Below are 15,129 nucleotides of genomic sequence, written 5' to 3' on the forward strand. Positions count from 1 at the left end.
AATTTTCATAATTTCAAAGAAAGGAGTTATCTTGATATGTTCTTTTTTCATGGTGGGATATAAACTCTAAGTGAGGTGCTTCCAATCATCGATTTTGTTTCTTCCCAGATTTTTTTGTCCTTGCTTTCTGCCATATGACAGCATTCACTTGAAAAAAAGATGTTCTCTATAATTCATTTCAGTCTTTTTTAAATTTAGAGTAAGTCACATTGAGTGAGTGAATGAAAGTTGCTCAGTTGTGTCTGACTCTTTGCAACCCCATGGACTATACAGTTCATGGGATTCTCCAGGCCTGAATACTACAGTGGGTAGTCTTTCCCCTCTCCAGGGGATCTTCCCAACCCAGGGATTGTACCCAGGTCTCCAGCATTGCAGGCAGATTCTTTACCAGCTGAGCCACAGGGAAGCCCAAGAATACTGGAGTGGGTAGCATATTCCTTCTTCAGCGGATCTTCCCGAACCAGGAATTAAACAGGAATCTCCTGCATTGCAGGCAGATTCTTTACCAGCTGAGCCACAGGGAAGCCCAAGAATACTGGAGTGGGTAGCATATTCCTTCTTCAGTGGATCTTCCCCAACCAAGAATTAAACAGGAATCTCCTGCATTGCAGGAGGATTCTTTACCAACTGAGCTACCAGGGAAGCCCAAGTAACATTGAAATTGACTATAATTTGCCAAATTTTGTGTTAATGACTTTGGAACTTTTTTGGCCTTGTTTGTGTTAGAGTCTGGAGAAGGCAATGGCAAGCCACTCCAGTACTTTTGCCTGGAAAATCCCATGGATGGAGGAGCCTGGTGGGCTGCAGTCCATGGGGTCCCTAGGGGTCGGACACGACTGAGCGACTTCACTTTCACTTTTCACTTTCACACATTGGAGAAGGAAATGGCAACCCACTCCAGTGTTCTTGCCTGGAGAATCCCAGGGACAGGGGAGCCTGGTGGGCTTCCATCTATGGGGTCACACAGAGTCGGACACGACTGAAGTGACTTAGCAGTAGCAGCAGTAGCAGTGTTAGAGTCAGAAACGACTGAGCGACTTCACTTCACTTGTGTTTTTTTTGCTGTTTTCTCCCTTTTCTTCATTTCAGTTAATTGGGGAATTTTCATTTGTATTTTTTAATAAAGTTATAATAAACTAATGTCACATCCTCCCCAGAGGCAGATTATTCCACTTTTGGTGATGTAGAGTTGACTGTGACTGTGGGACATGAAGGAAAGCAGTACACTCATCTAAAGGAACCTATAGATCTGGAACTCAGGCAAGAAATTTGAGGGCTTCTGGAATGGTCTGGGACAGCTTTTATTAATAACATCCCTGAGCTCCAAATAAGAAGTGATATTTCTATAGCTGGCAATTATTAGCACTTTGACTTAAGAGAATCATTACATGTTTCTGGCTTTTCTAGCTGAACTTGTACAAACTTGAATAGGTTACACTTGGAGGAAATTTTAATACAAACAAAACACAAATATTTAGGTATACACATATTCAAATATTCATATTCAAGATGTGGAGCTCAAATAATAACCAATTTGGGGAGAAACAGTACTGTGAAATAAATGTTGAAGCTAAAATTCTGAAAACATTTAGGCTAAATTCATATGTGACACACTGAGACATATATCATATTATCACAGTTTATTCAACTATGAAAAATCAGCTGCTTTTCTCTTGTTATCAATAGTAACTACCCTGAGATTTTTAAGGGCATCGATGGTGAAATTAGTGTCATGCTGCCTTTTTGAGTGATCTTGCAAACTGATTTTCACTATAAGCCAGTATCTACATGATGAAAGGCATTTGTTGTTTTATCTTTTAAACAAACAGCAAACAAGGAATACCACAGCACCTAACTCTTCACTGCTGAAAATGAAATGGATCTAATACGTTCAAAGGAATTCCACAAAACGAAAACCATTGACATGACAAAAGCGTGCATTTAATTCAATGCTTTGCAGAGATACATGACTAAAGTTGTGTGCATGGCTTGTCCTTTGGGATGGTCCCAGTTGTTTATTTTTAAAGAAAAAATTAAAAATGGAGCCAACAGAGAATTAAATGAAAAAAATCCTTGAGACATCAGGGGACCTACATGTTCTAGTCTAAGAAACATGCAAGTATTACAGAGCAGTATGATACAGTATGACAGGCGAACAGCGAGCAGGCACTGGAGCGAGGCTCCCTCTCTCAGAAACGGGAGGCCTAACAGTTATGTTTTCACAAATGGTACTGACGAAACCATCTTTATTTTTAAAGAAATTTATAGAAGGAATTTTAGCACCATCATTAAAGGATAATAATAACAATACATTTTAGCCCTGCCTATCTCCAGTCTTGGAATAATCACAGAAGCATAGCACCTTTTAGTACCTAACACATAAACAAGAAGAGTAAGTCCATCCCAGCTTCTAGAGATGAGGTAGCTCATGCTAAAAAATGTTGGGTCATTTTTCCTGTGAGAGTTCAAAAACCAAATGTTCTAATTCCAACCGTCACGTTTGATTAGAGTCAGCTCCACAACTCTGAGTTTCTAAATCTTTTTCTTCATTACAGGCTTTAGGAAGATGAGATTGTATATGTGGAAGACTCTGAACTAAGGGTCCTGAATATTTGTTTCTAAAGTTGTATGGGAATTATTTTGCATTCTATGTCTTCTTAAACAAGAAAGTGCAAATATATTCAATGATATACTCATTTAATTTCTATCTATATTGATAGATTGAGTCAATATAGGGAAAGATAGCTTTAAATTTGAATGCAAACGAAGTCTAGATTTACCACATTTTACAAAAATTTAAGATCTTTTTTTTTTGTCAGAAATCCCACTGAATATATACTACTTTAACATTCCATTTAAGACAATGAGAAACTGATATTTTATCATGGTTCTCTTTAAAGAGTCTGTGTGTTAGTTATACAATATCAAGACAAGCATTCAGTTTCAATCACAAGGATAAACATTTTGATTTCATTTTTAATTGATAATCTGTAAATGAGAGGTCACAAAAGGGCATTACTTTGTATTTTTCCAATTGCAGCGACATGAAATAAATGTGTTGTGATTTTATATACCCCACTCTTTAAGCTATCTGCTAGGAAGAAAGGTTTTTTCATAAATACTAAGCAACTTTGTCCTTACATTGAAATGAAGAAAACGGAGATTTATTTATTCAATCAGTTTACTTTTTTTAAAAAGGTGGTCATTGTCATTGGTCATCTTAAACCTAAACTGTTGTATTGAAAAATATTTTAAATCAATTAAAACTTGAGGATTGTAAGTAAAATAAATATTCTGAAGGATAAGGAGGCCAGGCACTTAAGACCATATATACAATGCTGATGCAGAATCAGCCATTACTTCAAGAGTCTCAGGATCAGCTTCAAACAGTCAAAGTCTTGTGAATGGTGGTGGTCACGGATGGTAGGGGTGGTGCTCATTGTCGATGCATCTCGGCTGGCTTTACACAAAACAAACTGGCCCAATTTCGATGCCAAATTCTTGGTCTGTACTGCCAACATCCACAGGGGCAAGATCTATGATGGGCAAGCGTGCCACATTCTGTGTTCTATATTCAAAGATGGTCTTGCCCACGTTTCCGTTTCGTTTCTGGAATTAAATGGTGCAGTGGGTTAATAGCATACCCAAATTAGTACAAAAATGTTAGACAGCAACTTCCAAAGCAATTTTTGTCATGTAAAAGCAATGATTTTTAGACACTACTTAAAAGTAAGAGCACTGCCAACATAAAATGAGATACTGTCATAGCTGGCAGGCATTTCTCTCATTCTTTAAGTTGGGAAAAGGCCCTTTACTCTTTTGCAGCTTCCCAAATGGTCACTAACAACATAAATTATGAAAGCGTTTTTGGTTTTCATGATTGAAACCAAAATTCATCATTAAATATTTTCTTTTTTTATATATAAACACGCAAGAGGAAAGACATACCAATCAGTGAAAAACCTAAGGTATCTCAGATGGATTATATATTTTGGAATCCAGGAATTTTAAGATAGAACTGAGATTAAATGAACTAAGTAATTTGCAGGAGAGCTAAAGTGAGTTTGCAAAAGAGCTGCAAGGAACCAGTCCTTTATGTTTTTTCTTAAAGCCTCTAGCATGTTTCACATACTAACATATATTCAGGTTTATCCTAAGGAAAAACTAACTGCTGTCGTGTTTATACACAGGGTAAATTTGCCCCCACCTCCAGTGCCATGACAGTATTTTTAACAAAGTAATTTTTTTTTCTTCAGCCATATCAATATGGATCAAAAGTACTTACAGAGCAAGACTCAAAAGTACTTACAGAGCAAGAATCATGAAGAACTATGTATCTGAATCTAACGTTTCCCTCTGCTTTGATTTCTAAGTCATTTGACCCTTTGAGAACCACAGCTTTCTTCAAGTTCTTAGCTTGATCATCCATGTATCCTACACTGTTTTTACAGATGTAAGTGATGTTCTGGGAGGCTTCTTTTGATAAAAGGCGCAAGAAGGTCATCTGAGTAATGGCTGCATTAGGTGACTGGTGGTCTCCATAAACAAACTAGAAAAACAAAAAGAGTCTTTGTTATACATGTCTACCCCTCCTGAGTTCTTGTGATTGCACTAATAAAACTGACACAAGACAGATTAGCTGGAGAAAAAGAAACAACTTCAATTTGGGACACAGAGGTCAGAGGTCTCACAGAAATGGGACCTAAGTAAGGGCCAAAGAAACAATAAATTTAAAAGGAATTGACAGAACAAAGAAACCCTAGGTTTGGGTGCATAATTGGTAAGGAATTTAAAGTTTGGGCTTGGGTAGTAAATTAATAAGGAAGTAAGGATGTTTGTTTATACAGGCTTCTTGGTTCTAAATTCCCTATCTGTGGAGATAAGGTTGTCTTTCTACCCTCAGTTCAGGGAGATTTCACATGGGAGATTTATTTCCTACTTTCAGGGAGACAAAGAGCAGGATCAAAGCATACCTCTTGCAGCAACCATTACTTAAATGACTTTAACTGAAAATGATCAATGTGTCACTGAAGCAAATTTTAGAGCAGCCTGCCCTGAGCCCCAGTATATGTAACACTGAGGGGTTTTATAGTGTTGTGTGTGAGTATGTGTGTTGATTCAGACAAATTAATTTTGAAGGGTATTTCTTCTATTCTTTTACATAACAAGATATTCTACCCATACATATATAAAAATACTTTAAAATTTCTATGAATATTCACAAGTAAGAAACTTCATCCTTACTTTCCCAAACAAATGGTGGTGAAACCAAACATAATTATAACTCACCAGAGAAAGTTTAAGTATTTTAAAATTTGCTTCTCTATTTCTTTAAAAAAAATATTGAACATTACTTTTTAGAAGTTATATACTTAAGCATAGGTTTGGATACTCAATCATGTATCAAAAACAGCTGATTGCTTTTATTGTTAATTATAATAAAAATTTAGACTTAACTATTGGTATAAAATCTTTTTTAACCCAACTGTTACATACTTATAGGAAATATGAATTACAAGTTTTCCATTAGCTAACAAAAAAAATAATAATCAAAAATACTTCCCTATAGGGTATTTCCTACTTATCTTCTACTTTGAGCTCTATTTTCAAAGCTCCTATTTGAACTTTTTACATAATATGTTAACTAAATTATATTCCAATTAGGCAGGTAAATTTAAAATTTTTTCCGGTTCTTTAAATAATGGTATATCCTACATATACCCATAATGTCCTAATACTATGTTTATTATGAGTGTGAGTTCTGAGGAAAGGTCCAGAGCAGAGTTGAGAAGAAAACTGCAAAGTTAAGCTGCCACGAAGAGATATGGAATACAATACTCATATTGCAATAGGAAGTGGCAAGGCTAGTTAAGAATCTAAATACTGGACCATGAAAGAAACATAGGGGAATAGACTCAAGAAAAAATATTAGGTAATATTATAATTATAAAAGTGCTTAAGTTTAAATAACTATGAAGTTTACAAAGGGATTCAATTATCAAAAGTATCATAAAAAGTATCTAATATTTATCCATAATTTACCAAATACCAGATACTATATACTTTATATACACATGCTTTATATACACACAGAAGCTATGAGATAAATATTATCACTGTCACTTTAAAATGGCAGAACTGAAAACAAAAAAAGGTTAAGTGACCTTCTAAGTCCCAGAGGTAGTAACAGATGCATGTATGAGTCACCTAGGTTTCCTGATGCTAAATATAATCCCTGTCTTCCAGCTACAGCAAAATCCCTTCAACTCTACTCCACAAGCAGTGTCACAGGCATTAAAGGAGCTAATATGAAAAATAATTACTTTTTTACATTCCATCAATTGAAAAACTATCATTCAAAACTATATTAATTTAATTCATAGCAACGTTTATGCAATGATGTTACAAATGTAGCTCACTTCCAATTATCAATAGACACAGTAAAATAAACATGGTCAAAAGAAATAATTCCAAAAGCCCTAAGTCAATACTAAAATACAATAAATAAAGATAAGCAATGAATACAACTTTAAGTAAGCATATTCATTTACCTGAGATCCTCGATTCATATCAAGACCATACCAAACAGGCTTATTATCAGGAGATTTGCTGGCCCACCAGGTTTTACGTGGTACACTGGATGGATTTGCTGAAATACATGTTTCTCCTGTTTCCATGTTACAGTAAACTTTGATTGCATCTTCGGCAGATCCCTGGTTAGGGTCAATCCAGTACTCGCCTGTTTTCCAAAATAAAAATATTTGCTAAATAAAAAGAATCTCAAACATGATTATGAGTCTCCAAAATAATTGACAGAGGACTAACTCACTGATTAAGAACTAACTCAATCTTTTAAAGAGAATCCCAGTTAAGGAAATATCTGCAGCTAAGAAAAAAGTAACTGCTATGCGTTCAGGTCCTTTCTCCTTTCTATTCTAAGGTGCCTGGCCAAATGTACCTAAGGCTCAAAACACAAATGTGAAGGAAATATCATCACACCCATTTTGTAGATTAGAAATTATACCAAAAAGATCATCCACAGTGAGCAAGTGGCTTTGCCAAAATGGATGGGTTCTCATTAAATTTACAAAGTCAATATTTTAAAACAAATAATAATTTAATATTTTTTTTAAAATGTTTTTTCAAAACTATTAAGTGAGTCAAAATGCAATCAGAATGCTATGAATTATCTCACTGGCCTTATTTATTTATTTAGGCCACATCATGTGGCATGTGGAATCTTTAAGTTCCCCCAGCAGGAATTGAATACATGTTATACCCTGCAACAGAAGCATGGAGTCTTAACCATTGTACTGCCAGGGAAGCCCCTCAATGGCCCTAAAATTGATCTCTGTTCAATATTATGTAGCATCCTATCCTAAATGGGAAAATAATTTGAAAAATAACAGATACATGTATATGTATAACTGAATCACTTTGCTGTCACGGGAAACTAACACAACATTCTTAATCATCTATGCTCCAATATAAAATAGTTCAAAAAATTGAGCTTATCATGTAGAAGAGATCCTTGAAGTAGGTTACACCAAGTTAGTGCTTGGTGCTAGAGATATAGCTTAATAAACATGCAAACAAATACATTTTTGTGCATATATCTTTATGTACATATCTGTGTGTATGTATATTCTGTATATATATGTAAAATATATGTATATAGATATTACATGTATATTTATATAAACATATATAGCATATGTAATATATTATAATAAATATAAATATATGTATATATGTATAAAATACATGTCTGTATTTATAAAACATGTATTAAAAACTGGATTTTAAAAGAATGAAAGGGCATTGGTGGTGGGATGTAAAGTATAGACTTGATAATCAAATGGCCTGTTCTGGAAAGATAAAATTTTAGCTATTCCTGTCAGCATCATTTCAAAGTTATTTGAAACTCTTAAGCATTTCATAGTTCATTCCCATGGTCTGCTTATGGATCTTTCTTTTACAGGTCTTATCAGATTAATGCAAACTTTAGGCATAGTGTTTGCAACTAGGGGAAAAGACTATTTAATTTCAAAATATTTTATAAAATAACCATAACACAATTCTGCAGCAGAGATTACTGAAGTATGATTTGTAGAACATTAGACTCTTAAGAGTCCCTTGGACTGCAAGGAGATCCAACCAGTTCATTCTAAAGGAGATCAATCCTGGGTGTTCATTGGAGGGACTGATGCTAAAGCTAAAACTCCAATACTTTGGCCACCTCATGCGAAGAGTTGACTCATTGGAAAAGACTCTGATGCTGGGAGGGATTGGGGATGGGAGGAGAAGGGGACGACAGAGAGTGAGATGGCTGGATGGCATCACCGACTCGATGGACCTGAGTTTGAGTGAACTCCAGGAGTTGGTGATGGACAGGGAGGCCTGGCGTGCTGTGATTCATGGGGTCGCAAAGAGTCAGACACGACTGAGCAACTGAACTGAACTGAACTGAACTGAACTGAAACTACATGAAAAGAATTCCATATTCAAATAAATCTGGGAAATAATGCATACCCTATTCTACTCTCTCTGTTGTTGGAGTATAATTGCTTTACAATGTTATGTTAGTTTCTGCTATGCAACAAAGTGAATCAGCTATATGCATAAACAAATCTCCTTTTTCTTGGACCTCCCTCCCACCTCCCCTCCATGCCACCCACCTAGGTCATCACAGAGCACCAAGCTGAGCTCCCCGTGCTTTACAGTAAGTTCCCACTAGCTCTCTATTTCATGCACAGTAGTGTATTTGCTGGGTTTTTAGTAGCTAAATTGTGTCCAACTCTTCTGTGACTCCATGGACCGTAGCCATGGACTGTAGCAGAGCACCGAAGAATTGATGCTTTTGAACTGTGGTGCTGGAGAAGACTCTTGAGAGTCCCTTGGACTGCAAGAAGATCCAACCAGTCCATCCTAAAGGAAATCAGTCCTGAATATTCATTGGAAGGACTGATGCTGCAGCTGAAACTCCAATACTTTGGCCACCTGATGTGAAGAACTGACTCATTTGAAAAGACCCTGATGCTGGGAAAGATTGAGGGCAGGAGGAGAAGGGGACGACAGAGGATGAGATGGCTGGATGGCATCGCCAACTCAATGGACATGAGTTTGAGTAAACTCCGAGAGTTGGTGATGGACAGAGAGCTCTGGCGTGTGGGGTCACAAAGAGTCGGACACAACTAAGCGACTGAACTGAACTGAACTGGACTGTTGCCTATCAGGCTCCTCTGTCCATGGAATTTCTCAGGCAAGAATACTGGAGTAGGTTGCTATTTCCTTCTCCAAGGGATCTCCCCAACCCAGGAATTGAACTTTGGTCTCCTGAATTGCAGACAAATTTACCATTGAGCCAACAGGGCAGCCCGGTAGTGTATTTAGTCTCCCAATCCATCCCACCCTCCTCTTCCCCTACTGTGTCCACATGTCCATTCTCTATGTCTGCATCTCTATTCCTGCCCTGGAACTAGGTTCATCTGTACCATTTTTCTGAATTCCACAGTATGAAGGTTTCTTTAAAGACTAAAAATAGAACTTTATTCTACTCTTGAGGACCCAAATATATGTTAGCATATTAAATCACTGAGAATTATTGAGGAAACTAAATATATTTAACCTTGCTCAAGCAAGCATTTTTGGCATTTACAGCACCACAAAATTATCCATATTTCAAAACTTCTGGATGGAAATACCACCATGAAATTGGATCATTAATAGGATGTATGTTCTATTACAGTACTTATCTCACTCCATATTTTTTCATATCAATGACAGTTCCCATCAGCAAACCTCAGAATCTGTGATTGGCCACCATTTTATCTCTTGTGTCTATCACTAAATAGAGAGTAAATAAAATATTTGGAATGCATTGGACAATTACACATCAGAAACAATGAGCTTTGCTCAAATGGCCAACTGTCTACTCACCGCTCTGCTTTGCAGAATGGCAAAGCTTTAAGTCATCACAGGTCCGGGCAGGGTGTTTTCTAGAGCCATCGGGGCTGCGCATGGTTTCAATCTGACTACTGAGTGACTTCAGGGTTGCATGTACCCCTGGGTCCGTTTTGTTTTTGTCATCAGGAGCCGCCTGATCTTCAGTAAACTCCGGAAGTGGGTCTGGCATGCTCTCATCATAGTGCCCCATGATATCCCCAAGAGCAGCTGTAAGGTGGCCAGGGGGTCCCGGAGGGCCAGGGGGACCAGGCTCACCAGGAGGACCCTAATTTTAAAAAATCGGAAATATATTTAATACAGTTTTTAGTTTTTGCTTTTCCATTGGACACAAAGGCGCTGATAAGGCTTGGTGCAAAGGGGGTTACAGTGCAAAAACTCAATTTGATGGCACTGGGAGATCTGTGGCTTGAGCCCTTTTTTAACTAGATGGTTCTGATCTGCTTACTGATAATATTCCAAGGATGAGAAATGATGCATAACTGTTTCTCAGACAAGATATCTGCAAGTTGGCATCTGAGGTTGGCATCTTTATTTAAAGATTAAAACACAAAATATTTGTTTTGATGTTTATGCATGAAGAAGCAATACATTTTATGTTAGGTATATATAGATTTGTATACTTATTTTCAAACTATTTTGGCAAGGCACAACTAAAATGTTTTAAAAGGATGCATGAACAAGGGCTGAATGAGGAGATGCAGAGGAGTTTGTGGGTGCTATTTCCATAAGACTGCCCATCAATACCAAGGGAATACATGTATTATTCAGCCATTAAAAAGAATACATTTGAATCAGTTCTAATGAGGTGGATGAAACTGGAGCCTAGTATACAGAGTGAAGTAAGCCAGAAAGAAAAACACCAATACAGTATACTAACGCATATATATGGAATTTAGAAAGATGCAAATGATAACCCTGTATACGAGACAGCAAAGGAGACACAGATGTATAGCACAGTCTTTGGGACTCTATGGGAGAGGGTGAGGGTGGGATGATTTGGGAGAATGGCATTGAAACACGTATGTTGTCATATGTGAAACGAATCACTAGTTCAGGGTCAATGCATGTTATAGGATGCTTGGGGCTGGCATGCGGGGATGACCCAGAGGGAGGATAAAGGGAGGAGGGAGGTGGGAGGGCGGTTCGGGAGGGGGAACTTATGTAAACCCGGGGCAAATTCATGTCAATGTATGGCAAAACCAACCAATATAATATTGTAAAATAATTTGCCTCCAATAAAAAATAAATTAATTACAAAAAAAAAAAAAAAAGAAACACCCACAAGAGAATTTCCCCCATATCTAAATAAGGGGAAACCACAGGAAATCTTTTTATGTGCATTAATTAGTGAGTAGATCAAAATTATCTCTACTAAACAAAACTGAGGAAGTTATCCTTGCCTAAAGACCTCTTTGAATAATTATTATTATTTTGCCAAATAAGAACCACTGGAGCAAAAGGGAGATGAGCACACAAAATATCAGAGACTAGAAAAACAGATCCTCTCCATTCATTTCCTTCTGCATTTCCCCAAGGAAGAACTCAGCAACTTGAGAGAATTCCCCACAGCCTGAAAAGATGTGTTGTCCACATCTCTCTTGGGGAGCAGAGACCTGGCAGGCAGAAGGCTGGAGGTCTGTTACTGGCTCTGCCACTCGTTAAATGGGTCTGGACAAGTTGTATCAACTTCTAGAGCAAACATTTCCTCACCATCAAGCAACCATTAAATCCATTTTTTTTTTCTTTAAGGTCATCTCATGATTCCATACATTCCTTTATGCTAAACTCAGGGGAAGAGATTTTTTTTTGGTATCAAGGGCCACTAAAATGCAAGATAAAGCCAATCAAGAGCCACATAAGTAAGAGGTATTCCAATTCTGCAGCTGTTTTCCGTATAAAATTAGAGAAATAAACAGAAAATATTACTCTTGACCATAGGAAATGTAAGGCTCTTCTTTCGATGTAATAATAAATATTTGGTTAAATGGTATTATCATTAGGACAGAGACAGAATAAGAAAAGGAAAATAAAGCAAGAGAGGAAGAAACACCAGGGAGGGGTGCATAGCCTCACATCACACATGCACACACACATGCATGCATGGCAGATAGAGCAGACTGTTTCCCAAAGTCTGGTTTCTGAGAAGCCTAACTAAAGTCTAGCTAAAGCAATTTGAAGCTTTACAAGTCAATCCTCAAGTCAATACTACTGAAATAGTCTATTGAAAGTTTTAATTTGAATCCTTTCTAAATTTCATTTTCAGTAAATAACACTTTAATATCATAGGCTTCACTTTCCAACATTGTCATGAATCAAATCTCCCATTTAGTCTATTGCCACTTAGAGCAAAGCCACATTTTCATAACTCTGATGATAATACAATCATAACTTACTATTTGCTCTCACTGATATCACTCCATTGCTCTCATTGAAGTCAAGGCCTAGGTAGCTTAGACTCTAATTTTATGTATTCTGAATAATCTGTGTTAATATGTTTGAATTAGCTATTATACAGACAAGCTATACGTGATTTTCAGGCTTGTTTTCAGAGTTCCTGAAGTCTTTTGTCCTTTACGCTGCACAGATCTTCCATAGACAGAATCCAAGCTATGGGAATCAATAGCATTACTCACATACAAATCTCTGTGATATTACCTCAGGGCCTGCTTCTCCAACACTGCCCCGCACACCAGGAGGCCCGATGGGCCCAAGTGGCCCAGGGCTTCCTTCTTTGCCTGAAGGACCAACTGGACCTGGGGGTCCCTGCAAGAAACAAAGACTATATTTTAGATCCTAGGAGGAAAACCTTTACAAGGTCTCCCTCTGAGCAAAGAACTATTTCTTTTTGGAGTTTTCACATTGATTTTTCATATTTGTTTTCCTATTGACTAATAAATGGACTTCTGGCACTTTCTAATATTTACTGCTTCATCACACATGAATTCTCCACCATCCATGCATGCAAAAACACCAGAGTCAAACACAGTGTCAGTTAAAACATTTACTTTTAATGGACTAGTCATCTATATTTTAGGGCTTCCCTTGCGAAGAGTTGACTCACTGGAAAAGACTCTGATGCTGGGAGGGATTGGGGGAATGAGATGGCTGGATGGCATCACCGACTCGATGGACATGAGTTTGAGTGAACTCTGGGAGTTGGTGATGGACAGGGAGGCCTGGAGTGCTGTGATTCATGGGGTCGCAAAGAGTCAGACATGACTAAGTGACTGAACTGTGGCTCAGCTGGTAAAGAATCTGCCTGAAATGTGTGGGAGGCCTGGGTTCAATCCCTGAGTTGGGAAGATCCCCTGGAGAAGGGAAAGACTACCCACTCCAGTACTCTGGCCTGGAGAATTCCATGGACTGTATAATCCATGGGGTTGCAAAGAGTTGGACATGACTGAGCAACTTGCACTTTCACTTTCTTTCATCTACTTTTATTGGCAGGACCTGTTTCATCACATTTCACATATTGTAAACTTAATTAGAAATTCAATTAATAGGAGTAATAAAATCACAGAAGTTGCAGTGTTTGACATAAATTAAATTTGTGTCCTTGTACTCCAGAATTTTGTCACATCTCAGTAATTTTGATACTGTTCTCAATTTTATGTGTGACTTGTTTATAGTATATTTAGATATAGCAGAAATTCTTTCTAATGATTTTCCTAAATAATTGTCTTGTGGCATTAATGACCTATTAGACAGCATTAATGCTAAATGCAGAATTTCTATAACCTTCAAATATTCGTTTCATTTTATGATTTGCTTCCTAATTAGCCTTATGCCAACTATTTCTGAGGAATTATTGCAATTGCTTACATGAAAACAGTATATCCAGCTTCAAAACCTGTCTCCACTTCATAGTAAATACTACACTATCATCTCAAAGAGTACAGTTAAATGGAAATTTCAATAAACATAGAGTAAGAAAATGAACAGATGAGTATATCTACCCTAGGTAAGAGATTTTAAATGGGCCTATGAAGTAATATATTTCAGGCTATGTCTACTTAAATGTAAATGCTGAATGGTTTGTCTCTTATGTTTGCTGCCAGCTTCAGAGAACCTAAGCCAACTCCAACTTCAATACTATGAAAATGATATTCAAGCACTAACAAAATGTTCCCAGGGGCATTAATATTTACACCTGCAACTTATTGTTAAATTTTGTTACTTACTCTTGGGCCAAATGGTCCAGGGATTCCAGCACTGCCTTGTTCACCATTTGGACCCTAGTAGAAAAAAAAAAAGTCAAAATATTTATATCCTATATTTAACCACTCTAGCTTTTAAAAATGTCCTGTCGTTGACTTTAGCAGCAAATACTTCATTCATCAATCTCTATGTCTACATGAGTTGACCAATACTAAAGACAACTGTAGGAGTAATACTGCATATAACCTTTTGGTTTATTTCTTTCCTACAAAATTATAGCAAACATATGAACAATCATATTGGGTACTTAGGTAATGACTTATTCATCAAGATAGTCTTTAAAATGAAAATAATATGCAAAAAGGCAATCCATTTTATAGACAAATGTTCATGTCAAAATACCTTTGCATTTTCACATGGACAGCAAATAATACTTAAAAGAATAACTTACAGGAGGTCCAGGAAGACCCTGAAGACCAGTAAAGCCTCTGTGACCCTTCTGACCTCGATCACCTCTGTCTCCATGATCACCTTTGTCACCACGAGGTCCTTGCGGTCCCTAGAAATAAGGTCATAGCATGAACATTGCCTGTTGAAACTACAATTTACAATTTTACTTTGTGCAACTGTATTTGCTACAATTTTGAGCATTGTATTTTATATGAACTAATATATTTGCTTATCTAAATAGTATTACTAGGAATTTTTATCTAATTTTATCTAGGAATTTTTATCTTTTTTTCTCAAGGAATGAAAGTGATCACTAAAAGCATAGTATATATAATAATGTTTCTTAACGATTCGATTATTTGTGTTTAACCTACAGTTGGACTAAAATGAGGTATTTTAAGTTTAATCGAGCCTGAGACATTTTCCAAAATTTGGAAAGTTTGGATTATCTTTCACATATTTAGAGTATATCATTATGTAATGATCTAGCTAAAAATAAAATAAACTTGAATAGTACTTTTCAAGTTTGCAAAGAGCTTTCAAACCCATTTGCCT

The 15,129-nt window shown here is 36.8% G+C and overlaps 1 protein-coding gene across 2 annotated transcripts in view; it reads right to left on the reverse strand.

The window, feature by feature from the left end:
• Nucleotides 1-1,919: 1,919 nt before the first annotated feature.
• Nucleotides 1,920-15,129, reverse strand: part of COL5A2 (collagen type V alpha 2 chain) — a 154,993-nt gene continuing 141,783 nt past the window's right edge. For both annotated transcript variants that reach the window (XM_055396899.2, XM_088830787.1), the window contains 7 exons: nt 14,576-14,683; nt 14,148-14,201; nt 12,622-12,729; nt 9,940-10,231; nt 6,552-6,739; nt 4,310-4,549; nt 1,920-3,609 (listed from right to left, as the gene is read on the reverse strand). In XM_055396899.2, coding sequence (XP_055252874.1) covers nt 3,463-3,609; nt 4,310-4,549; nt 6,552-6,739; nt 9,940-10,231; nt 12,622-12,729; nt 14,148-14,201; nt 14,576-14,683 — 1,137 coding nt within the window. In that variant the 3' untranslated portion in view covers nt 1,920-3,462. The remainder of the gene's footprint in view (nt 3,610-4,309; nt 4,550-6,551; nt 6,740-9,939; nt 10,232-12,621; nt 12,730-14,147; nt 14,202-14,575; nt 14,684-15,129) is intronic.

The sequence above is a fragment of the Moschus berezovskii genome, chromosome 2, assembly GCF_049115385.1.
Source record: "Moschus berezovskii isolate FMDL1 chromosome 2, NW_MosBer_1.0, whole genome shotgun sequence".
In the NCBI taxonomy this organism is placed as follows: domain Eukaryota; kingdom Metazoa; phylum Chordata; class Mammalia; order Artiodactyla; family Moschidae; genus Moschus; species Moschus berezovskii.